Consider the following 25,969-nt stretch of genomic DNA (forward strand, 5'->3'; position numbering starts at 1 on the left):
CACAGACAAGGAGACAGAGCTACAGCTCTGAAGTCCCAAGGACCTGGAGGATTTTAACCCAGCCTCCAAGTGTGGTTCCTCAGGGGAGGTAGTTGGAAAAGTCAGGTGAGGCTTTCCCTGGGCTACACATCTTGAGGTGAAGAGTTCAGTCTTTCCCTTCCTACAGTGCATCTGCATGAGAGTGAAAGGTGCTGGCCCCAAGTTAGGCCAATAGCAGCTGCCTTGATTAACATCCTAATATCTTTCAATACATATTATGTGCTTGGCCACAGCAGGCTATCTTCTTAATTTTTCTCCCTCCCTCTCCCTGCTTCTTATTTAATTTCCTGCATTACACATCCTGACTTGCTTACAAGTGATTTTTATGTCTTTCCTCATCAGGTGTATTAAAAACTGAGAACAAAGCATGGCTGGAGATCTGCAAATTGCAACGATTCTCATGTGCAGACAGACCCAAGGGCATGGCAGATGCTGTGTGCCGTGGCACAGACACACACACACCTCTTGCCCCCAGCCTAATTACAGCACGACAACGAGCATGGTGAAACACTGGCACTGGCTTTCCAGAGCACTTGTGGGTCCCTGGAAACATCCGAGATCTGATGGGGCTCTGAGCCACTTGGTCTAGTGGAAGGTGTCTCTGCTCATGGCAGGGGACTTGAACTAGAGGGGATTTAAGCTTCTTTCCAACCCTAGCCATTCTGTGATCCTGTGACCCAGCTGTTGCTGTTGTTCATTGGTGCCACCTCTTCAGAAAAGCTGTAGGAAGCGATTCCTACCATCTGATGAGTTTTGTGGTGCAGCTTTAACCCAGGAGACACAGGTGCAGCAGCTTTAAAATGGCCCTGGGAGCTGGCGGACACCAAACACCCCGTGCACATGGGTACACATGTGCACCAACAGCACCATTCCTGTCTGGGCAGGCAGCTGTGCTAGGCAAATTGTCAACAAAAAGCCATCTTTCCTAACCCAATATGTTACCAATCAGGCCAACTCTTAAAAAACAACAAGAAAAAAAGAAAGAATAAAAGGGCATATTTATTACTAGTCCATAAATAATTTTATGGGCGGAAAATAATAGCACTCCTAGAGAGAGCACAGAGAACCAGTAATGAAAGTCTTTAGTATAAACATCCATAGAGGAAGAGGACTGACCACAAGCTCCAATAAAGCTGTAACATGTTTTAACCCCTGCTGAGAAGTGGAAAGCAAGCTTTCATCTAGGTAAGGCCAAGGGGGAGGATTACTGCTTTCTCCTTAGCAAAGGAGGAAAGGAGGCACGTTTGTCATGGCCAGAGACTGCGGCCACAAACTGGGTTGTGAGCACACAGACAAGGAAGAGAGGGAAAATTAGAAGGGTAAAGGAAGTTGTTTTGGGGAGACAGAGGATCTCAGAGCAGTACTCATGTTTGTTGACTGAGGTTTGATGATTCACTGAGTTGTCTGAGCATGTGGGGAAAGAGGCCTTCTCTAGAGAACCTCGAGCAAAACAGGGTGAGCTGCTCCTCAGTGCACAGAGGAGCAGCATGCCAGAGCCAGGCTTTCCAGCAACACCACAAAACCTCTAAACTGAGCCTGTGGTCAGAAACCCAACACTGTAAAAATCCCAGTGGCCTAATCCTCAGCCCTCCTCTGTCCCTCTCCTCTACCTGCTGGGACAGAGGGGTTGGACCCTCCCAGGGGCAGCCCCCAAAGCCCTGTTGGGCTGCAGGACCAACATCCTGGGGCACAGAGATGCCACCTCTGGTCAGCCATCAGAATCAGCTGTGCCACAGCTGGTTGCTGTGGGCTTGGGGTGCTCAGGACCCCTCAGGATGGCAGAGGGTATCCAGCTGCCCTCTGCTGCTGGAACAAAGGCACTAGGACTTTAAACACAGCCTGTGCCTACCCTTTGGGTGTGTTAAAGCACAGCTTGACTGCAGGGGAGAGTCAGGAGCAAGTTGTTTCTCAGCCTCGAGGCATTTCTGTGGTATTTTGGTTTCATGCAGTCCTTCTCCTGGCAATCTGCCCCAGGATGGGTTTGCTGTTCACAGTGGGAATGGGGCAACTACGTAAGATCCAGACACGGCTATTTTGGGATTTACAAAGAGAGCAGTAGCATATGGAATACTACCTGAGTAGTTTTAAAGGTTGCTGTAGGTCCTACAGGACAGAAAAGGATGGGCTTTGTCACCAGAGCTGGGTAAAGACAAACAAATCCTTTGTGCCTGACCACATACCCTCACTTACCTTGAGCCAAACTCCCTCATCGCCCAAAAGCATCTTCTCATTTGGGTCCTGAGCATTCCCTTGGCTGGGAGTACATGGAAACCAAGCAGCCTGCAAAAGGTCCTTTGGCACCTCACGAGGGTGGGATTTACATACCTGAAAGGAGAGATTTATTTCAACCCAGAAGGTTGCAAGGAAAGGAGAAAATCAGCACCTACAAAACTTCAAGGAAGATTGAAAAAGTGTTGAGAAGGTCCCCAAGGTGGCTCTTAGCATGAAGACAGTTAGGATGTGGCTTCCTAAGTGACATCTCACTGCCCACACAGAAGACCTTTGCCATTTTGGAGTGCTGTAAGTGTGTTGTTTAAGCATCTCATGGTGTCTGTAGGGCTGAGCAACAAACAATGAGCCAAGCTGTGAGCTTGTAGGTGCAACCATGGCATCCTGATTTTGGCTGGGCTCACGAGATACAAAGGAGTGATTCATTTGCCTGAATAACACTCTTTTGTTCCATTCAATGCCCTGTGGCATCCCCGACATCCCCACAGGCCTGGCAGACAAAACCTGGGAGGATACAGGTGTCACTGTAAAGGAACAGACACCTGAGCCCAAGGCACCTCATTAGACATGGATGTCTGGGCAGTTTAATCATGCTGCAGGTCTCAAGAAGATAATTCCTCATATCAGGTCAGTAGAAACACATGTGTAAAGGGCTAAATATGATCTCTTTACATACTTCTTGCCTTTCTTCAGCTTGCTAGGAAAGAACATACACACCACGTTAACACCAATCAGGCAAAATCCCCTCCAGGCTCTGCTCCAAAGCCCATATGAAAGATGGGAATTCTCCCATTGATTTTTCCTTGGCTTCAGATCAGAGGGCTTGGGAGCAGTACAGATGCTGATGTGTGCGTGATTTCATCCTTTCAGGCTCTGACCTTAAAAGGTATTAGACTGACAGGATTTTTTTTAAGCCAGCAGTGGGACAAGTCACATGCTCCAAGTTGAGCATTTGGCTGGTGGGATGGGGTGGTCACTGTTCAGTGAAATGCTTGGCTGGGGGAGGTGTTCCATGCCAAGATGAAGCACCTCTCCATGACCTGCAGCTCCTGAACTCAGGGACTGATGCAAGAGGAGTGTGAGAAATGCCCAGGTCTTGCACTCAGTCCCTGGTTGGGAAGAAAATAATCAATGAATGCTTCCAGAGCTGATTTTGTTTGTGCTTTCCCCAGCACAGACTTTGTCATTTTTTTTTGTCCATGCCTTCACTCACCTTCACAACAGGCTCTCCAGTGACTATGGAAGCAGGGCAGGACTTTTCATCCTGTTGGGAGGCGTAGGCTTTCACTGCCCACAGATCCACAAACCCCTCAGGAGTGTGGGGACCACAGTCCAGCATGCTGCTCGTCTCCTCAAAGGGCTCACACACCCCATCCCCGTCGTGAACGTAGCACAGGCTTGGCTCCCCTGCAGGGAGAACAGGGATGAGCTGCTTACAAACCAGGCTCCAGCCACACACACCTCCTCTCTTTATGAGAGATTTGCTGTCTCATTAGCCTGGGGTTTTCCCAGCACAAGGGCCTGACAAGATCCATGGATCACTCCAGCTGCAGTTCCAGGTTCTGTTGCGATGAGGTGCACGGCCTCTAAGGAGCAGCGTGAATAACGTACAGTTTTGACTCCTGCCTCAGGAGGAGTCAGTCCATTTGGACCTGTCTCAATCCACTTGGACTCACCAACACAGTTGAAGCCTTTTTCCTTTTTACACTTCCTGGAACAGCCATCTCCATCCAGCAAGTCCCCATCATCACATTCCTCCTCCAGGCTCCTATGAGGGCAACAGCCAGATATATTATTACCACCTTTGACTCAACCCCCCTGTGTTCCTGCCCAGTCATGAGTGAGGACCCCTTATCTTGGTTCTATTTCCACAGAAGCAGTTCAAAAGGAAGAACCTCACATGGAATTAGATAGAGAAAACACCTTGCCAAAGGATAAAAAGAGGTTAAAGTCACAGCATTTGGGAGCAGACATGATTGTACTGTGACTTTGCTGTAAAACTTGAGGCAATAACTCTGGGAGAATAGAAAAAGTATAGAACTAAGCATCAGGAAGACCTGTTGCTGGAGAAAGCAAGTGTTGGAGAAGGCAGGAGATTCTGAAATGGGGCTGGGGTTTCAGTGGGAGCTGGAGAAGGAGGCAGGAGAAGGGGAGAGACAGAAGGTTCCTCTCCCTTTCCCTTTCCTTACCCTGCCAAGAAAACTGTTTTCAAATGAAAGTGATCCTGAGTATTCTGGAAGTTGAAGTCTTAAAAAGCTCAAATATGGAAATCTGAAATAATTATCTCTCAGGTAGAGCAGGTGAAGCATTAGGCTCTCTCAGTGTAGAGGCAGTGCATCCCTCATTATTTGGGGTCTCTGAGCAGAGACTGGACAGCACTCTAAAGACACTGCACTGTGTAGGACTGTGCTCATTGTAGAACCTACTCCTGCAGGCCCCTGAGCAAAAAGTTATACTGCCCACTTCCAAAGGCAGATCCTTTGGGCTGGACTCTGCCACAGTTTGCTGAGATGGGCCAGAATCCAAGCTCTGAAGTCAGGAACAGAGGATGTTCAAGTTGGATCCCTCATGCAGACCATGCCTCTCAAAAAGACCATCTCCATCTCCTATGCACATGGCACTTCACAAAGCACAAGCTCCATAGCTCGGTCTGCTGGAGGCATTTTGTGCAGCAGCTTCAGCCATGTACCCGTGCATGGAGGACCCAGCTTTGGGGCAGGGTGACCTGACAGCTTAAAGAACCTCAGCTGAGAGCTTGAGGAGGTTTTCAACTTACGTGGTCACCTTCCCATCGCCACAGTAGGGTGCTCCATGCACATGGACGAGCGGTGGGGAGGCTTCTCCCGAAGTTGTCCCAGAGACCACCTGCACCTGGTAGCGGTACAGCTGCCCAGGAGTGACTTCCCTGCAGGGACAGAGAGAACTTGAGGGAACAGCAACATCTGCAGCACTGAGATTTGCTCATCCCAGCTATAGACACCACGTGTATACATCCATGCAGTATCTGATGTGTCGTCATACTCTGCCACAGGCAGAGCCTGTGGGAAGAGAGGCTCTTTTGGGTCATGCTGTTATTTCCCAAGGGTCTGAACTGGGGAGAAGTGGAATTAGCTTGAGTAATAATTTTATTCATTAGATTGATGGGGGAAATGTTTCTAGGTTTAATAAGCTCCTTCTAGTTAACCTGGGCTCATGGACAAGAGTCCTGCTAGCATGGTGGGTCTGCCACACCTTTGCTCATTGGCACTGGCTGCAGTAATTCCCAGAGCAGGGGGACAGGAGTGAAAACAAAACAGAAGCAAAACCATCCAGGGATTCAGAGGGAGAAGGCACAAGGAGATAAACAAACCCACCAGCTTCAGCCACCCCTTCAGGTCAAAACGGAGCAGGTCTGTGACTCACGTGTCGATGAACTGGCGATGTGCCTGCAGGGGGGTGGCAGGGGACCCGTCTGCAAATGGGGGCTCACGGAGCACCCGGTACTGGATCAGTCTGCAGGCAGAGCACAGGGAGCTGTGAGGCCTGGAGGTCAGCAGGGCTGTGTCTATCTCCATCCTCTCATCAAAGGTGTAGATTTTAACTCCAGACATCTTTTTAGGGATATTGAGCTTCACAGTAAAGGGGACATCGCAGAAGGTGTCCAGGGGGCCCAGGTGGATGGACTCCCCTTGCTCTGTCAGGATTTCAATGTCAGACAGTGCCTTGGGAGAGCCTGTGGAGAGGTAGGTGGTCCAGAGGGTGAGAGAATCGGGGTAGACGGGGTGCAGGAAGCGCAGCTCCAGGATGCAGCCGTCGGGCTGGGGGCACGGCACCGTCATGTTCATGTCGTAAAGGTGGAGCTCCGGGCTCCACGCCTGCAGACTGGGCTCACAGGGCTGATCCACGTCTGGAGGACCTGGGACAAGGAGGAATCTGGTGAAAACCGGGGACAGCTGGCATCACAGGAGACCCACAGGGGTGATCTTCCCTGTAGGTGCTTAAGCATCACCAGGCCGTAAGTTCACACTCAAGTGGGTTTGCACCCACGTGTCCTAGGCCTGGTGGCACCTGCCCTAACGTCCTGGAAAGCAATAATCCCCACTGGTCTCCCGCTCCTGGGCACTTGCACATATGCACAAGGCTCAGCAGACCTGGGGACTCACAGCCCTCCCAAATGGGAGCAGTGGGATCCACACTGCAGCTGACACAGTGCAGAGATCTAGGGATAGCCCAGCCACTGCTGAGGAACGTGAAGCTTGCTCTGCAGCCTCACAGGTGCAGAAACTTTGCCAAGGGCACCTGAATGCTCCAAGCAGAGCAGAGACTGAAGCTTTGCACAAGCACAGGCTGCAACAGGTCACAGTCAGGAAGGGGCCAGGTCCAAAGCAGGGAAGCAGGTCTGGAAGGCTGATTTTCCAGAACATCCTCCAGGACAGTACCTCAGAGCCCCAGTCTGCCTCCCCTGATGGTGGATTAGCACTCAGGAGGAGAAATGGAGTGCTGGCTTTTCAGACCCAAAAAGGAACACTGGAATTTATCATTCTGTAGTAGAAATACCCTTGTCTTCATTAGCCACTGGAAGCATTTCTGAGGGCCCAGCACCAATTCAAAGCCTTCACCCATATAAGACAAGTCCAAAAGTTTCTGAAACCCAAAATCTCTGTATTTTTATCAGTGCAAACAAGCATGTGTGATAACTACAGATGCACACAACCACATCCTCTGGCTCTGCATGGTTCAGCAGCAGCACATGCACCTCACACAGCTCCCAGGATCAGCTCCCCTGGTCTCCTGCCTCCTCTACCCTGCTCTTGGAGGAGCTGAGGTAGCAAGAAAAGCCCAGTAGCTCATATGGGAACTGTGTGACCCTGAAAGTCACCATTGTGCCCACAAGGTGGGTCTCTAAACCAACATCTGGGTCTCAGCACAAGAGAAGTTGCAAAGCCCAGCTGCTGTTGGCCTAGCTAGGGAGGAATGGTCTGCCCAGGACTTGGCATAGACTCAGTGGGACTCAACACAGAGCTCCTCTTGCTCTCTGTGGACAAGACTACATTAAACTCTGTGCACGTCCCTGGGGTTTTGAATGAGGTCCCAAGATCTGTATGTTAAGACTGATTTCAGTTAAATGCATCTCCCTTTGGTCAGCGTCTCTCAACAACACCTGTCTGAACAATTATTTGGGTTAATATTGGAATGCCAGTCGGGTTGTCCAAAGCCATCTGGCCATTACCAGGTTTTTCCTGGGCACCAAGAAGTTCTTCCTGCACTACAGAACCCTTGCAAAGACAACTGATTTTCTGAAAGAACAAACAAATTCTTTTTCTTGTACCAGGAAGATTCTGTCTGGGGGCTCACAGAGAGGAGAAGAGAGGAGACATTTACCTTCTGCTTCTTCTGGGGTCCAGTAGCCGGAGGAGTCGCAGACGCGAGGGGAGGAGGCCTCGTGCACGTACTGACGGAAGGTGCCATCCTCAGCACAGCTGTCACACAGCGTGTCCTGCTCCCTGCTGACAGAGCACACGCCCCAGCACGTCTCAGCAGGACCAGCCAACCCCCCAGCCACACCTGTCCAGGTGGCACCCGACAGGGAGTTGGAAAAGCAGAGCTAAGGTCTCACATCTCCCTGGGTATATCATCCTGCTTGCAATCAGCTTCTTCAAAGGCAGGGAAATACCAGCACCCATGGGACAGGCTGGATTTAATCTCTCCTCTTCTCCATGCTCTCTGGGCAGTCTTAATAACCTGTTCCATCCCTGCCAGTCAGAGCTAACAGACCCCACACATCCCAGGGTAATGCCTCTGGATAGGGTGGGTGCAAATAAGGACCCCTCTGCTCAACCCAGAGTCAGGTTTTGGCTTTCAACAAACCAGTCTCAATAATGGCAATTGCCATGCTCTCCAGAAAAGATAAAGGCATTTCTCTATTATAAGGGCCAGCCTCAGCCACCTTCCTCGACCAGTTCTTCTCAGGGGATGCAGGACTGCCACAATGGATCAGCTCCTGAGACAGCTATGAGTGACAGCTTGGGGTGGTTCCTAAGTGCCTCCCTTCTAGACCCATGTTTTCCTGCTCCCAAATCACTTCATTCCTCAACAAAACAGTTTATTTGGATGACTTGAAGCTACCCAGCACTCAGAGCCTCTCCTGTCTGTGGGGTGAGATGCACGTGCTCTTGTTACTCCTGAGCAAAAGGCCCATTGTGGAGAGCACCCATTCTTTGAAAAGTCAGCAAACACTGACCCAAGAGTGCCCCAGCTACCATCAAAAGCATTTTCCTTTTAATTATAAAAGACAGCTTTATGAAGCAGCTTCAAAACAAGTTCAAAAGCTCTTTATGTATGTGCTTATGATCCCATAAGCAAAAAAAAAAAAAAAACAAAAACAAAAACAAAACAAAAACCAAACCAAACCAAAAAACAAACTAAAAATAAAGTCTCACCACCTAAACCCTGGTGGAAACTGAAATATATTAGTAAGAGGGGCTGCTGAACAGAGACACTGGTGGTGTGTCCAGGTCTTAGTGGCTCCCTTAGTGGGGAGAAGACAGACATCCACTCAACACTCGTGGCCATGCACTGCTCAACAGCCAAACAACTCTGGCTCCTTGGCGTCATTTCTCTGGCTTGAGAAGTTTCCTGACTTACCCCCAGTTAGCTGCTCTGCGAGTCCATGACAGCGCTGGGAACGAAACCCAGCTCTTGTGGTTCGAGCTCCCTGCCTTAACCACAGGGCTGCATTTCCTCCTGGTAAATAGCTACTTTATACAATAAGTGCTAAATGAAGCCCATTTTTCATTCCCTGATTGCACTCTGGGGTTTTCGAGCTGGCTTTGCCTCCTGATGCTCTTTGGCTTCCCCTCCCGGCACCCCGAGAGCGGGAAGCTTGCAGGAGAGCCCGTCTGCCGGGGGGCCGCGGCAGCAGCCGGGCTCTGCCGGAGACGACGAGGGTGGGAATGGCACCGGGGGGTCCCGCGTCCTTTCCAGCAGGCTCCCGTGCAAGCGCGGCTCCCTCACCTCTCGTGGATGACACCGCTGATGGGAGGCAGCCAGTAGATGCTGAGGGAGTGCTGTGTCTGCCCGGTGACCATGGCGGGGATGGGGATGGGCGCCGGCTTCTTGCTGTGGCCCCAGCGCTGGTAGACCAGGTCCAGGTAGCAGTGCATGCGGGCCACCTGGTTGGGGGTGAAGCTGTTGGTGCAGTCATCATCTGCGGGACAGGAGAGGCCGGGCCGCGGTCAGGGCAGGGTGACACGCACCCTTGGCTCCTGGCGAGACTGTTTGACTCGGGGATTTGTAGGGATGGCTGAGAGGCAGCGGCGTGCCGGCGGGGCTCGCTGGTGCCGTGTGTCCCCAAAGCCACCAGATGGCACTGCCCGAGCAGCTCCGCGTCCGGCACCTGCCCGCGCCGCGCCGCACCGCCCCGCACCTGGGCGCGGCACCGCCCCGCGCCGCACCTGGGCGGTGCCGCCCCGCCCCGCACCTGGGCGCGGCACCGCCCCGCACCTGGGCGCGGCACCGCCCCGCACCGCACCTGGGCGCGGCACCGCCCCGCACCTGGGCGCGGCACCGCCCCGCACCGCACCTGGGCGCGGCACCGCCCCGCGCCGCACCTGGGCGCGGCACCGCCCCTCGCCGCACCTGGGCGCGGCACCGCCCCGCGCCGCACCTGGGCGTGGCACCGCCCCGCACCGCACCTGGACGCGGCACCGCCCCGCGCCGCACCTGGGCGCGGCACCGCCCCGCGCCGCACCTGGGCGCGGCACCGCCCCGCGCCGCACCTGGGCGCGGCACCGCCCCGCACCGCACCTGGGCGCGGCACCGCCCCGCACCTGGGCGCGGCACCGCCCCGCGCCGCACCTGGGCGCGGCACCGCCCCGCGCCGCACCTGGGCGCGGCACCGCACCGCGCCGCACCTGGGCGCGGCACCGCCCCGCGCCGCACCTGGGCGCGGCACCGCCCCGCACCGCACCTGGGCGCGGCACCGCTCCGCGGCTCCGCCCGAAACGGCACGACAAACCCCGGCCACCGCGGCACGCCCTGGGGAGCCCAGCCAGAAGGGGTCAGGAGGTTAATCGTTAACGGTAATGATAATAAATAATAACGAAAATAGCTTCGGGAGCGAAGAACAAAAGCACACAGACAACAGCAGCTTTGGTGCATGCCCAGTGTGGTGGGAAGAGAGGGATGGATAGAAATAGCCTTGAGGGAAGAAAGTGGTGAAGCAGCTGCTGCAAGCACTGCCTGACACATCCCAAACACCCTGATGGTTAGGGAGTGAGGTAAGGCACTGCTGATGGAGGTAGAAGGGAAGGAATCCCAGGTTTTAAGGAAGGTGACCCCTCATGACTCCCAAAAAGGATTGCTTGTTACCTGTGTAACTCATGTAGTTGTTGAAGGGCGTCCCTGTGAAATGTGTCTGGCCGCAGGTGTCATTGGTAGGGTCTGGATCCCGACAGAGTTTACTCTTTGGGGCAGGGGCAGTGTCAGCACAGAGGTCTCCTGTCTCCATGGATGGAGTGGTCTCCCTGCAGGGATCGTCACAAGATTCCCTCTCACTCACTCCCTTAAAGACGTGGTAGAGCCCCAGGACATGCCCCACTTCGTGGATCATGGTGTTGGTGTGGCCATGCATGCCGTAGTAAGCAGGGTTGAGGACAACTCCACCTGGAATGGCAAGTACAGAGAGCATCATTCCAGGAAAGGGACAGTGGATATCTGTCATTTCTCACCTGTGAGAGGTGAAATTCCTCTCATTGTGCTTCCAGGCCACAGATGAGGGGCCAGATGAAGACCCAAAGGTGGAAATATTCAGCCCCTGATAGGATACCAAGAGGCTCCTTTGCCCTCTTGGATTGGAACAGGGTGGGTGGTTTTTCTTCCCCTCCTACCACTTTATTCCCCCCTCAACATCTTCAATCATTGCAGCTACTGTTGCCCTCTGCATCTTTTTGCACAGCAGTAATTCAGAGTCTGCTTTGGATCACACAGCTCCAAAGGAGGTTTGGAGCAGAGCACCAAATCGAGCCATGCTGTGACTTTACAGGGTTCATATTTTGAACCAGAGGACAGAAGTCCTTCCCTAGACAGGTGTCTAAGGCAGGCCAGCTCCCATGGCAGGTGAGGACAACGAGGTGCTGAGCAATGTCCCGACACACTCAGTTGTGCCAACTAGAAGCCAGCTTCAGCACAAATCCATGTGGAGATTCAAGTGCACTACCTCCAGCCCCTGCTCAGAAATCACCCATGGCCTATTGCTTCAACCTCCAAACCAGATGCTGTGGGGTAAGCTGAAAGTCTCATGAGGTATGGTTGAAATCCACTAAGCTTCTACCACAAACTTGACCCAAATTCAGTGTATTTTAGAGTGGGATTTCCCAAGACATAGCTTCTGAAGACCTCTTCCTCCCCTTCACAGGAACAAGGGGCAAATGAACCCCACAAGATCCTCACAAACCATCACAAACCTATTCCTCTTCACTGGAGTACCCCAGCCCCTGACTCAAGGAGACACAAGAGGGGCAGTTTGTCTCTGAGACAGTTTGGGCAGGTTCAGCTGTCAAAGATGTTGGAGCAAGGCACAGGTAAGCCCCCCAGAAACTGCCCCAGAGTTGCCACCTCATACTGAGAGCAACAGCACAGAGCTGGACAGGACCCATGATCATCCTGCCCTAAACTGAACTGTGTCTGTAAGGGCAAGTGGTGTTTCCTTTCCTGTGAGCCCATCTGTGATGGGAAGAACAAGGATCAAGGATACTGACAAAAGCCAGGTGGAGCAGAGCCTTCCTTTTGCTCACTGCCAGCATCTCCAGCCCCTGAGCTGGGATGCACACCCTGTGCTGATGGCTCTGTACCACATCTGCTAGGAAACTGTCCACAGAAGGTGCTTGAGAACAAAAATATTTGCTTCACTGGCCTCCTTTTATTCACCTCCTTTATTTTATCCACGTTAAAATTGCTTTGGAATCTCTTCATTTTTTTGAGGTTTTTCACTGGCCATTTCCCCCCTTTTTCTCTTCTCATTTTCACTCTCCATCCACTTTTCCACGCTGCCTTACAGCGGAGGAGCAGGGGCTGGGAAGTATCAACAAGACAGGGGTGCTAAAAGCAGAACCCCAGCATGCGCCCAGGCTGACTCCAGGCAACCCCTCCATGTCTCAGGAGGCTGTTTTTACACAACTACTTTTAACCCAGACAGCTTGGATGGCAGTGTGGTGAATAGTTGGCTCCAGCACAGCTTGCTCCCTCCTTTGCAGGGCCCTGGAGGATTTACTGTGCCAGCTACCTCACGGCAGAGCCTCTGCTACTGCATCTCTGCTGATGATCACTGCCCTGCCAGCAAAGTTAGAGCTGGCAGGTGGCCACAGTGTGATCCTGTCTCCAGCCACACAGACTGCTTGAAATCTGCTCCTGGATCAGCTCCGTGTGCTGCCGACTACCTCGTGTCCTCGAGTACAGGGCATTCCTTCCAAGAGAGGGTTTTCTTCAGATCACAGTGTCCCTGGCAAGGCACCAGCAGGTCTGTGACTCCCATGGGGGAGCCATGCTGGGTGAACACTGAGCTGGGGGCTGGGAAGGGATCTTCAGAGACTCCCTGAGCAATTCTCCCAAGCCCTTCCAACAAGGGGGGAAGAAATGAGGGTGGCATCTTCTGTGGAACATCCTGCGTGTGTGGCCCCTGGAAGGGCTGAGAGGCACCACTGACCTGTCAAGTGGCACCATTTCTTAGCTCAAAATTCATGTTTATTGCTCTTCCTTCCCACAGTGTGGATCTTCTGCCCAGGGCTTGAGGCAAAGGATGGGTCACAAAGTAGCTGCATTCCCTTTCTTCCTAGTTGTGAGACAAGAGAGCAAAGGACTTTGCATCCCATCAATCAGCTCTTGACCCTTTAGTTGCCTGGAGACGGGTCACAAGAAGAAGGCACAGAGGCTGAAAAACCCTTTTGGGACCATCATGATCTGTCCTGTCAACTATTAGGTTTCTGGAAGCCATCACCCTCTCAATTACCACCCTAGTAAATGCTATAGATAGCAAAGGGCATCCCATTGATGGGAAACCCAGTGGGCACATAAAAGCAAAGCTGCTTCTCATTTCAATCAAAACAGGGCATGAGAGAAGAGAGAACAGAAAGAAAAGGCATCTCTACAGCCAAACCCAAGCCTGAGCCAGGCAGGGGGGCTGCCTGCCCAAAGGTCTGAAAGGAGGAATGTGCATACAGAAAGAAAATAGTGTTCATAAACAAGTAAACGAGATGTGAGAGCCCGGCATGCATCCTGCAGCAATAACCACAGGGAAAGGGGCTGAGCACCAGGGGCACAGGGCATCCTGACACCAAGCAGCCCAGCCCTCCTCCCTGCAGAAATCCAATGCTCTTCCCATGTGGTGGAATAAATGGAATTCCAGTACAGGGAGGCAGAAAACTGTCACAAGACAGGGATGCCAAGGCCGTGGTACCCTGTCCCCTCCCCTGCTCTCTGCTGGCCCCCCCTATTCCATTCCTCCCTCACACTCCACAAGGACCATCATATTTTTAGTACTTATTTTAACAACTAATTAAATGGCAGAATTAGAAACAGCCTGAGAACTCTGCCTTCCAGAACATCCCTATCCCTTCATTCCCTGTCCCCACTGCTCCCTGATGAGTTGGGAGTGCTCCCAGCTTTGGACCAGGAAGTTCTATTTCCCCTCTGCAGGATCCTGGCTGTGAAGGCAAGATGTGGAAGTGTTCATAACATCCCAACAGGACCACCCTCCCCCCTCTCTCCACTGCAATTCGGGCATTCCCTTCTCACCTTTGCTTCCTCCTGCCCTGGGCAAGGGGCTAAACTGGGCTTTCAGTGCCTGAGAACCAACTCAGGGAGGTCTATAGGGTCAGCATTTACACAACAAAGCTCAAAACTTCCATATCCCTGTGGTATCAAGGGGGTCCAGCACTCCGAGGCAGGTGAACCAGAGACTGCTTTGGACTTGCTCAAACAACCAAGTCCAGGCAGCTGGAAAGTTTCAGGTCTGGCCTCAACACCTTGTCTCTCCAGGCCAGACCTACCAGCTGCAGACCTGGTAATGTCCCCAGGGCCAACTCTCCACTCTGATCAAGCAACAAGAGCTTGATCTGAGCCCACCAGACTTGTGCTGGTGTAGACTGTGCTTCTCCTTTGCTCTCACAGCCCTGGAATCTCCTGCTCCCAGGACATTCTCTGCTATGAGCCAGGATCCATGGCAATGCTGAAGGACTCCTGCCCATGCCAGTCCCAAAGAAGCCAACCTGTTCCTAGGTCAGGGCTATCCCAGAGGACATTCCCAAGTAACCACAGGACTTTTAAACAGTAAACCACAAAGCTGAACCTGCATTGCAGGGCCAGTGTTCCCCAAACACTGAGTCAGAGCAATGAATGGAACAAACGCATGACAGTTAGTCAGACAGGAAGATGGCCATTGCCTAAGGTACCTCGGATGGAAGGGCTGGCCCTCCTTCAGGAGCCACTGACCTCTGCCAGATATATGAGCTGGCCTCAGCTTATATAACTACAGAAAGTATTTATAACATCAAATGTTCACCATTCCCTTGCCTTTCGACCACGTTTATGCAGTTCACATGCAGCTACACACGAAGTTCAAAGCATCTGCATTATTACATTACTGGGTTTTTTGAACAAGGCTTTCCACCACAGAAAGTTAAGGATTTTTTTTTTTTTTTTTCCTGAAAGGAAGTTCTTCAACCCTTTCTGCTTTGTAGTTAAAAAGATTTACTTCTAAGCTCTCAGAAAACTCATTCCAGACTCCAAGAAATCTGAATTTGCGAGGAACTCGCTGCGATTACGGTGGAAAGACTGAGACAGACAGTGTAGTCACAGGGAGTGGTGCAAACAGACCTGAGACCTACCTCTGCTGCTTGCTGGCAGCAAGCTGTCTTTCTCTGGGAGCTCCACAGTAGCTGAAACACGGTCTATAGAAATTTCATAGACCACTTCAGCCTCTCCAAGCCAGTAATTGTCTTTTATGCTTCATTGAAAGTAGTTGCTGTTGGCTGTATTATTGGTAAACTATCCCCAAGCCTTCAGAAAGGCTGCCTGAAAATTAAATTTCCTCAGGAAATAAGTCTGGAGGAGAGCGATAGAACTGTAGGTAACCAGCACGTGAATGGTCAAAGGTAATTTCTGGTAGTCCCAAAGAAGCATTGTGAAGAGAAGGGGATGAAAAACAAAGTTCACTGAAGACTTCCAGAAGGTGATGACACCAACAGGAAGGTGAGCAGGACCCTCTTGAAAAACACACTCAAAGATCATGAAAAAATTATTTATAAGAAGATCAAAATCCAAGTGGCAGATTAAACAGTTCTTCTGTTCTAGAGAAGAACTGATGGAGAACAATAAATCTAGTGATCTTTGGGCTGTGGCAAAGTATTAAAATAGCAGAAAGGAAGGCAGCTGGAGAAGAGAAAGTCTCATGATGTTTCTCCTGAAAACATCTAAGAAAGTCCAGTTCAGAGCAACAGAGCAAACTGACCAAGACTCTCTGCAGACAAGAGGCAGTTTGGCTTCTCAGAGAACCAATCTGATTCATGCAGAGAGCTGAAGCATGGAGGGTCTCTATGGGTGTAGGGAAAAATCAGCATGGCAAAAAAATCAGCATTTCTGCTCCAAAGGAGCAGACCATGGCATGAGGGGTGCAGGCCTTGTGTGCTGACCCTAATATTTTAATGTCAGGATAGACAGCAGATTAGCAAGATTTAGCATAAGGAAAGGAGTCTGTCTTTTTGGAGACAGACCCCTCTCTTTTGTATAGACCTGTCTTCACCTCTGGTCATAGCTAGGTCCTTAAGCTCAGAAATTTTTCTCAAACTGCCATGAACTCCTCCCAAGGTTTTCCTTTCTCTTTACTCACGGCTTTACTTTCACATCTACTCAGATTCTCCATTAGTCTCTTGTGAGAGCTTTTGTCAAAAGCCACATATTCATGGCCACCTCAGTCCTAAGTTTCTTCTGTGTGGGACAATAATATACATTGTGCATGGTACAAAGCAAGTGATGATGTGGTGAAGCTTGCTGTTTATGGAGAACAGAGTCCACCACCCAGCCTCCCAAGCTCATTAAATCTAAAACCAAGGACAGTCTCGAACCAAAGTCTTCAGTTCGTGCCAGAGACTCAAAGAAGTTTGGATCCAGCTTCATACTTCACAGCTCTGGCACCAGAGTCAAGACAACACCCCTTTTCGCCTGAACCTCCATGCTAAAGCCCTGATCCAACATTTCCAGATGGTGCCATTTCTCATGTCCCTGGCTGGACACAGGCTCGGAGACTGGAGCTAAATAATGCAAGCTTTTGATGAGACCAGTCACCCCAATTACCCCTCTGTACAACGGCTTGCATGCCATGGGGAGAGGTCTGAGGGGAATGTGTGTGGCTGAAGCACTTGCTGCAGTCAGATGATTGTCAAGCTGAGCCTTGGAAGTGATTTCTGGAAGCTGAAAGAATAAATTTCATGGAGATTTGCCTTCCTCAACAAGCAGCTGTAGCAATATTCTATTGAAAAAACAGCCCTGAAACTCATTGAGGGAGGGAAACTGGCACAAAGGAACTTTGAAACAGGTCTTTAACAGCAGTGTGAAACTTTTAAGGGTTGAACATCACGCACTTGTAAAAGCAGAAGGTCTAGGTCTGCTGTGCAGGTGTCAGGAGTAATTATTTCCAGTTACTTATTGAGAAACACTTTAGACATTTTGACTGCAAAGTGTAAAGGGCTTTGCCAGAAAACTCTAACAACTGAAGAGGTGGTAAGAGAGGCAGGAAAAAGGGAAACAACAGAAATAGCAGAAAATGCGCAGAACAACCACATTCTAGGGAACCAGTAGGCATTTTGGCTGTTTTGCAGCCTACGAGGACTGATGGATGACCTTAAGGGTCTGCCCTGAATCCTCTGAGGCCAAGAAGAACCTTGCCTCCAGCAGGTAGTAGGCCAAGTTATAAAAACATGGTAAAATTTGATAGTTATCCTCACACTTGCAGCTGGATTCGGAAGTGGCCAATTCTGGCTGCTGGCTGGAGTTGCTGAAATCTGACATCTCAGCTCTGAAAACATTGACACTCCTGGTTTGTATCTGTTTGCTATTACGTGCTGCAGAGTGGAGTTCACATCTCCAGGATCCTGAAAGATAGACCTGGAAGGTCCAGGAGCAACCAAATGTGAGTCCAGAACTCTCTCCAGAGTCTGCACTTATGGTAAATCTGTAGTCCCACTGCCTTCACCATTAAAAGTTTCTCATAACAATGTTGAAGCCCTTGTCAGTGTGTAACCTCACCACCTGACCTGCATGGATTCAGGGAACTGGCAGCTCTTTTCCTTGCAGCAGCAGCTGTTGGAACACCCAAACCCTGTTATCACGACCTTCTTATCAGACATCCACAATGCTGCTTTTTTTGCCAAGTTGAGGAAGAGAGAGGAAAACCAATAATTCTGAGACCCCGGGAACAGGATAAATTACTTACCCAGGTGACTAAGGGCCTCTTTGTCCCACGGCCAAGTGGCAGCACCAGCCAACTCTTCCCTCACTGAACTGGCAAAGTAAACATTGAGGAAATGGGTGCTGTTCAGCTGCAGAGCCTCCTTCAGCTCCTTCACACTCATGTACGCCCTGCAGGGACAAAAGAGAGGGAACAGTCAGCACACATTCCAAACAGAGTGAGGAGGAAAAGCAGGAGCCATCCACAGACATCCTACATCCTCAACTCTGAAACCAAGAGCATCTTAAAGCACGGAAAAAATCAGCATTTCAACAGGACGTCCTGTGACACTGCAAACTCTGCTCTGTAAGGTGCAAGTTCAGCCAGTGAGGGGTTTGGGTGGGGTGGAAGGCTCTCATGCTAGCCTGAAGAAATTTTGCTGATTACAGTAGATTTGTTGGTGAGTTCTACTCCCAGAAAAGGTTTTCCAACCATGGGGAACAAGAAGAAGTCCTGCAAAATGGGATAAGAGGGAACAAAACAGGAGGAGAAAATATGAGAGAAGGAAGGAAATGTAGAAGTTGGTCCTGCTAGGGAAAAGAGAGGGGATTTGGCATCAGAAAAGGGGAATTTGAGATTAAAGGAGAGAAGAATGAATCAAGAACTCTAACTGCTTCTAACAAGGGTTTTTCAGGGGTTGTCCCTGATATGGGGCAGGACAGGAATGGAACATCAAACCTTACTGTTGGGTGCAGAGAGTGTTTGTCAGCTGGGGCTGAGGAGTCTCTTCTCCAGCTTCTCTAGTCTATCTGGACTTCCACTCCAACCTTTTCCCCAGGAAAACCAGTATGCCAGAGATGGTAGTATGTGGTAAATACAAGGGTGAACCAGCAGTGCACAGGCACATCAAGACACACTCCAGGGAATGGCACAAGGAAGAGCATGAGCAAAAGGTATCTTGGAAAACACTCAAAAAAAAAAAAATTTCTTCCAGCTCTGCTCAAAACAGACCTGGGAGAAGACTCTGCCCTGCCACTCATGATCTGGATCTTTCAGACAATGTTTGAGATGTCTACAGGAGCCAGCAGGGGAAAAAACAAGATCTCCCAAAATAAGCTTAATGAGGGGAGGGTAATCTCTGGAGCCAGATTCATCAAAGGGCAAGTTTAGTGGGGAAAGTCTCCTGACAGCACTGCTGGCTGTGTCTCCTTCCATCTTCAGAGCTGGGAATAAAGAGTTGCGGGAGCGAAAAAAACACTGGAATATCCAAGACATGCATTTCTAAAGGCCACAGAAAGGTAATGAGCTAAGAGAGGTGGGTAGGCCCCGGGCATTGCAGCAGAGCAGTAACACCCATGTCTGAGTGTCTGTGAAGTGATCCTCACCACATGGCATATCTCAGCTCTTGGAAACAAAAAAAAGAGTCCAGCAGTCAGGAAATTTAGGTTTCACTCTTCCCTCTATGTGAGCGTTTTTGCACAGGTCAAAAGACTGTTTCACATTCACCAGAACAACAACAGTCCCAGCATTGCTCTTTAGGGAGTTCACATCCTCCGCTGTGCAAAACAATCAAGGTCTAAACTAATATCAGCAATAATAACAGCAATGGAATTATAAAGTCTTGGACTGTGCTGCAAATGACAGGTACCCTTTTAAATGAACTTCAAGCATCCTTGTGGGTCCCTTACATCTTCAGATATTCTATGATTCTATAAATTAAGTACTACCATTTCCACCATCTGTGCCATTAACCTCATGGGCTGAGACAGGGTTAGGACAGGTAGCAGACATTGTCTTCACATTGCTTTGACTTGTCTCTAAGTCTTCAAAACTTGAAGGTCCTGACACACAGTTTGTGAAGCCATTCATTTAAGAGATTCTGAGCAATAAAAAAAAAAAACAAAAAAAAAACAACTCATGGAAAGCCTTTAAATACATCACTGTGGAATGATGATGGAAACACACCATTGTGGAAATATGTTATAAGAATGACTAAACCTGCAGCATGTAGCCAACAGCAACATTAAGGTGGCAGAAAGCATTTCACTTATTCCCATGCTTCCAGGAGCAGCTGGCATCTTTGAGCTGCATGGACAGATGATGAAGGGAGCACAATCATTTCTTTACACTGGGCTCACCATGAAGGAACACCAGGTCTGTTTGAACAAGCTGCCTCTGGTGGTGTCCATTAGCAGTGATGCCCAGCAGTGCATTCCTCACTATGGGGTGATGGACAGAAGGATGGAGATGAGGATGGGTTAAGGGGGAAAGGCACGTTCTCATCTTGTTTGAAGTGGCAAGATCCCTAGTCAAGCTGTTACACCAACAGGCTTGTCTAGAAAGAGAGAGGTCTCTACAGCAAATTGAAGAGAAGGAGAAAAAAAAAAGAAAAAAAAAGGATTCTGGAAATAAACTAAAGCAGGCCGGCACGTGGAACAGAGCTGGGTAGACCCAAGGGCTATTTGCCTAGACCTGAAATAGGAGAAGCTTTCAAAAGCCACTGCTGACTTGGGAGGTGTCAGAAAATCAGGGTCTTCTGACTGCCTCTCTCCTACCAGTCAGCCCCAAAAGACCATCCCAGGCTGGAGGCATCTCACCCATCTTCCCAGGAGCTCTGAAGATTCAGTTACTTCAGACAAATCTTGGCTGGACTACATGGCGAGATGAGATGACCAGCTTGTCTTCACCAGGCCCTGAGATCTCCCACCACAAAGCAGCATTCCCAGAACACTTTCCCCAGCCACATCAGCTTGTGGAGAGAAAACTCTCCCAACCGGAAAGGACAAATTAGGAGAACTTGATCCCTTCTCTGTGATGTCTCGCCTGAGCATCCCAGACACGCGCCACGCTGACGCCACCCCTTCAACCCAACCAAGACGGGAGCAGGCCGGGAGGAATAGATAGTGAGAAGGATAAACAAACCTGAAGGACATACTTGAGGCATGACTCGGAAGGAATAGAAGCAAAAATTTCATAGAAATAGAGCATAAGGAGGGGGAGGGGGGAGAGAAAGTCTCCTTCCCTCATCAAAGCTGCTCGGGGGACACAGTCTTAAAAATAGCATCAATTCCTGACCTATGATATCTCGGAAAAATAGCCCCAAAGCCTTCCAGGCTGTCCAAATTCCAGGAGCCGACGTCAGCCCTATTCAGAGGGATATTCCTGCAGTCCCTCTTCTGGAGACATGATGTTTTTCTGGCTGTCGCCTGCCATTCCCTTGACACTAGCAACATTTTTTGTCAAGACTTAATTATAAATAACTGTAATTTCCTCTATTGAGAGATCTGGATGGTTCAGGGGTGTGTAAGGGTTAGAGAGAGCAGTTCCAATATGGAGAGCTTCTCAGATGGGTTGGAGAGGCAAGGAGAAGGAAGGACCCTAATTTTACCCACTATGGCATAGAAAGAAGAAATATCTCGCTAACATCCCCGAAGATGTGAGCAGAACAATTCTAGAATGGGCAACTCCAATTCCCCTCAAACTACATTTCCTGCTGGCATCCTTAGGTTAGACAAGGAGCATCCAACTGGCATCTGAGCCTTTTGCTTCCTGCCAAGGTTAGGCTCTCCCTCTCCTTCAGTGCTTCTGTGATTGTCACTGAGGTGAAGGCAGAGCAGTCCTTGGTCTCCACAAACAGCCTAAACAACAGCACTCTCCTCTGCTTCCCAAATAGTTTTCCAACACCTACAAGATTGGAGTATTCCAAAATAGATGGTGATTACAGCAGGATGGGCACTGCAACCCGATGTGGAAGCACAGAAGGATATGTGAAGGTACAGCTGTCAGCTGAGAAGCAAAATACAAACCAACCCCAAAGAATAGGGTAGAGGACAGAAGAGATAGGGATGGGACATCAGGTTTGCCAGATTCAAAGTCAATGTTTTCCCGAGGGCATCCAAGAGCAACCAGCTGTGTGGTGATACCACCTGAAGCTGGGGAGCACTTGCAGCCCTGGAAGAGTGGAGCTTGCAAGAAGAGTATGTGCAAGAGCAGGGAGAGATTAGGGATGGGAGGGCTACAGAATGACATTATTAGACATGAGTATGGGAATGAACACCATTCAAAATGATGGTATTTGAAGGTATGAGCCCAGAAATCATGGATTTCCTTACAACAGGTGATATTGGCTCAAAGTTCTGCTGAATGACACTGTTTGATGTGACACTAAGGCACCACACTGCATCCTGTTTCACTTGTATGGGACATAACCCTATGGTGCTTCTTGCTGCTGAAAAAAGGAAAAGAAAATGGAGCAGCTTTAGTGGCTGTCACCACAGAACAGTAGAATCAGAGGCTCTACTGCAGATGGAGAGGATCTCCATAGGCCATTCTGACCTCCTTGTTCAAAACCTGGTGTAATTAAATCACATTTTTCAAGGTCATCTGGGACCTGAACAGCCACAAGGACAGAGGTTTCCCAAATTTTCTGGGCAACTTATTCTAGTGTTCAAGCATCCTCAAGTTAAAAATAATTCCCAATGTCTAATCCAAATTTCTCACATTCCCAATTGTGTCCATTGCTTCCTGACAAATTGTCTTCTTGGAGTCCTGATCCATTTTCCCTGTGTCACCCCATCATATCAAGGGGGAAAGTCATCAAATGACAGTAGGTTTGCATGGTAAACTCTTATTGCACTTGACCTTACCTTATGAAAGTCTAAAGAACCAAAGCTTCCTTTCTGAGCAGTTGAAAAATCTAACTCCAACCGTGATCCCAGATCTCCCTGGGGAATTCACATTCTTTTCTCATGCTTTTCCTTGGAAACTTTCGTCCTGACCATGGGGGAGATAACACCTTCCTAACCAGGGTTGTAAGTCAGGCTCTGAGCTGGCTTGGTCAAAGGAGAAGACTTGATATATCCAGGAGAGACAGAGCTGTTGCAGCTTTTCCAGCACACATTTCTGGGAACAACAACAGAACCATTGCTGGTGGGCAGGTGGAAGAGAGGAGAGGATCTGCTAATCCATGGGGCAGCAGAAAACACAGCCAAGCTGTAAAACAAGCCTGACGTGGTAGAAGAGGGGCAAGAGTGGCACCTTTTAGTGACAACTACACCATAACAGGAAGCCTTGGGGCCACAGTGGCCATGATCTGCAAGACACAAAAGATGGCATCTCCAAATGAAAAGCAAGGCCAGCACATACCCCCTGCAGTACCATAAATCAAATTCTCTGGGTACCACAAAGGGTGCAGCATGTAATGCCACAGGAATTCCACTGCAATTCAAAAATAGGAGTCTTTTCCCTGTAGACCTTTCAGAGGGGATGTGGGAGTGGGGTTGGGTGGAAGCTGTCCAAGTGCCCTCCATGGACAGCTGGAAAATACTTGAGACCCAGCCAGCTGCAGCTAACCATACAGCCTAAAGAAGTCACAGGGGATTCCTGGCTCCGCTTTCATGTCTTTCAACCACTGCAAGGAAATTCCTCTTCCTACTTCCTGCAAGGAGAGAGGCTCCCTGTTCCCCCAAACCTCTGCTTGACAAATGAGGAATCCCTCAGACTTCCCAGAAATGAGCACCAGCCTGCCAATAACATTTTTATCGTGTGTGTAACACATTTCTCCAAGGCTGCAAAGGGTTAATGACAAACACAGCAGCCTTGTCTCCGAGTCACGGCTCAGGCCATAAAGACAGGTGCTGATCCAAATGGTGTGAATAGTTTGGGACAGCAGACCCTCTGAATTCATCCCTGAAGGGAGATGCTCCTCCAGATGTGAGTCAAAGTGGGTATCTTCCATTTTGGCCCACCAAAGGACTCCTCTTCATGGTGAATCTTCAGCAGGGGCTCTGCGTAGGTGGGCCTCCACACCTGCATAAATGAATCTTCCTTGCTAGAATTTGGGAAACCTCATCCCTGTTCTCATCACACCTCAGCCTTGCCTCCCTTCCTCCCTGCCACAGGCAGACAAAGCCCAGCACCCCAGCATAAACTCGGTGCTACCTTGGCACAGAGGATGACTCCAGATGAGTTACTGGCTCTGCTTCCCGACGAGGCTGATGGTCATTCTTACAACTGCAGCTGCCTCACACTCTGGGTTTACCTGCCCCAAAAGGTAATTAGTGCCCCCCTGGCACTAATGCAGCTGGGGGGATGCTGTGTTTTTAAGTCCTTCTGTACTTACTAAGCCTATTTGCATCCCCATGACCATGTCTGGGAGCTCTGACTCCAGTCCAGCACTCTGCTGGTACGCCACAAACATTCTCTGCCAGCATCATGACAACTTGACAAGGCAGTAACATCCAAATGACTCTCATCTGGACAGGCTTTGGTAACACAGCCAGATACAAAACACATGCAAGATGGGAAGGGAAGGCTGAGAAAGAGCCAGACATTCTCCTGGGATCACGGGAAGCACAACACTGCTGGAATAATACCCTCTGTAGTGCTCAGGAGCCTTTCATCAACTTCACAGGGTGCTGGACTCCAGCCAAAGAGCATTTGAGTCCACAAGGGATCAGGACATCACACAGTTCTTGGACATGCCTGGAGAAATGCACCTCTGAGGCACTGACAGCACGAGTAGAAGAGCAGCCATCACTGGCAAGACAGTTTAAGTTTTGCATGAGTGGCTGAGTATCAAGATGCCAAAGAGGGTGAGAGGGCAAAACAGGATCCTTCAGGATCAGGAGGTTCCCTTATGTACGAGCAATTCCTGTTGGGTTCAGAGATAACTCTCGATCTCCATGTGTGAGCATGGGACAGAAGCAGTAGCAGATGCTGAAGGGTCAGAGAACTGCACTGGCAAAAGCTGCAGATGGGATCAAAAAGACACGTTGTAGTTCAAGGCTGTGACCCTTCCACATAAATTTACAGGGGGAAGGGAGCTGGAAGGCTGCAGATTGCTAGCACACAGCTCTGTTACGTCAGAGGGTAGTTCACAACTTCTTGAGGTCAGAGTTGGGAAAGAAATACATAAGCATTAGTGTTAGACCAGAAAGCCTGCAGGGCATTTTGCCCTGAGATAGGCTGAAAAATAAGTGCTGCTAACAATGGCATGGCCCAGATATTCCTGGAAGTGCTGGCTAAAAAAGTTGTTCACTAAATCATCACTGAATCAGCCAAAGGCAATGCTATTTTAGACCTGGTTTTGGTAAGCAGCACAGAAATTATGAAAGAGGAGATGAGAGGAAGAAAATTTGGCCTTAACTTGTAATGAGTGGATTCAGATCAACTTAAATGGAGGGATGAACACAGGTCTTGAATGAAGAATTAAAAACCAGGACTGACCAGCAAGACACTGCTGCATCATAGCTGTCAGGGAAATGGAATTCCTGGAAATCAAGCTGACTCCAGTGAAAACAAAGAGTTAAAGATCCTTTTAGAAATAAGGGCAAAAGAAGGAAGAAGCAGATCTGCTGAGGAGCTGAAGCTCAGTGTAATTGAGATAGATCCCTGGACAAAATTACATTATGATCCCCACCTTTATTTCAAGTTTAACCACATGGTAATGGAGCAGAGCTCAATATAAAGAAAAAAAAATTTAAAAAAGGTGGCAGCAGTTGGATGAAGGCTGAAGTGTCAGTGGGACTGGGTGGATGACAGACAGCTGGGGAGGTGACAAGTCCCAACTCCAAAAGTGTGGGATATAGGAATATAGAGCAGGGGGCAAAAAGCAAAAGGAAAGAGTGCAGAAATACAAACATTCATAGATAAATCTTAGTGGATGCAACACATTTGCAGGGGAAAAGCCACCTTGGATCCAGGACTGACCACAGGACTGGAGAACAGCTGATATGGTACATGCAGAGATGTCTGAGAGGGTGAACAAGGACACAATGAGACACGATGAGCAGGTTGTCCTCTCTCTAAAGACCCGTTCCCACCTGGTTCTCTTACCTTTAGAGCCACACTGTTTCTGTGGTTCTAGGAGAATGCTCTTGAAAACTCCCAGCACTCACTCCTCTAGCCTGCATGGAAGTGAATCCCTCCCAAGTGAGCTTTGAGCCAGCTGCAATTTACTCTTCAAAAATCTAAAACCTGTGTCTTAGCAGTAACCATCAGCACTGCAGCAGAATCCAAAATCCACAATATTGTGATCACTGCAGGCAAAACTACCACTAGCCAAGCTATTACAAGCCAGGTATTATTGGTTTGTGAGCAGCAAGTCCAGCAGTGCCTCATTCCTGGCTGGCACATCCAACACTTGCGTGACGAGCAGTTCTCCACACACTCCAGGAACTTTATGGATGATCTGTGAGCTGCTGTATCATTCTTCCAACAGATATCTGGCTAATTGAAGTCACCCAAAGTTCTGATGACTCAGAGCTTAAATTACTCAAATAT

At 49.6% G+C, this 25,969-nt stretch overlaps 1 protein-coding gene across 1 annotated transcript in view; it reads right to left on the minus strand.

Annotated features, from left to right (window-relative positions):
- PAPPA2 (pappalysin 2) overlaps positions 1–25,969 on the minus strand; it is an 88,446-nt gene that overhangs the window by 41,568 nt on the left and 20,909 nt on the right. Inside the window, exons 3-11 of the mRNA XM_077785293.1 lie at positions 17,732–17,877; positions 10,618–10,911; positions 9,262–9,454; positions 7,630–7,751; positions 5,671–6,163; positions 5,045–5,173; positions 3,945–4,036; positions 3,482–3,675; positions 2,230–2,364 (exon numbers count right to left, since the gene is read on the minus strand). Of these exons, the coding sequence (XP_077641419.1) occupies positions 2,230–2,364; positions 3,482–3,675; positions 3,945–4,036; positions 5,045–5,173; positions 5,671–6,163; positions 7,630–7,751; positions 9,262–9,454; positions 10,618–10,911; positions 17,732–17,877 (1,798 nt within the window). The remainder of the gene's footprint in view (positions 1–2,229; positions 2,365–3,481; positions 3,676–3,944; positions 4,037–5,044; positions 5,174–5,670; positions 6,164–7,629; positions 7,752–9,261; positions 9,455–10,617; positions 10,912–17,731; positions 17,878–25,969) is intronic.

The sequence above is a fragment of the Lonchura striata genome, chromosome 9, assembly GCF_046129695.1.
Source record: "Lonchura striata isolate bLonStr1 chromosome 9, bLonStr1.mat, whole genome shotgun sequence".
In the NCBI taxonomy this organism is placed as follows: Eukaryota; Metazoa; Chordata; class Aves; order Passeriformes; family Estrildidae; genus Lonchura; species Lonchura striata.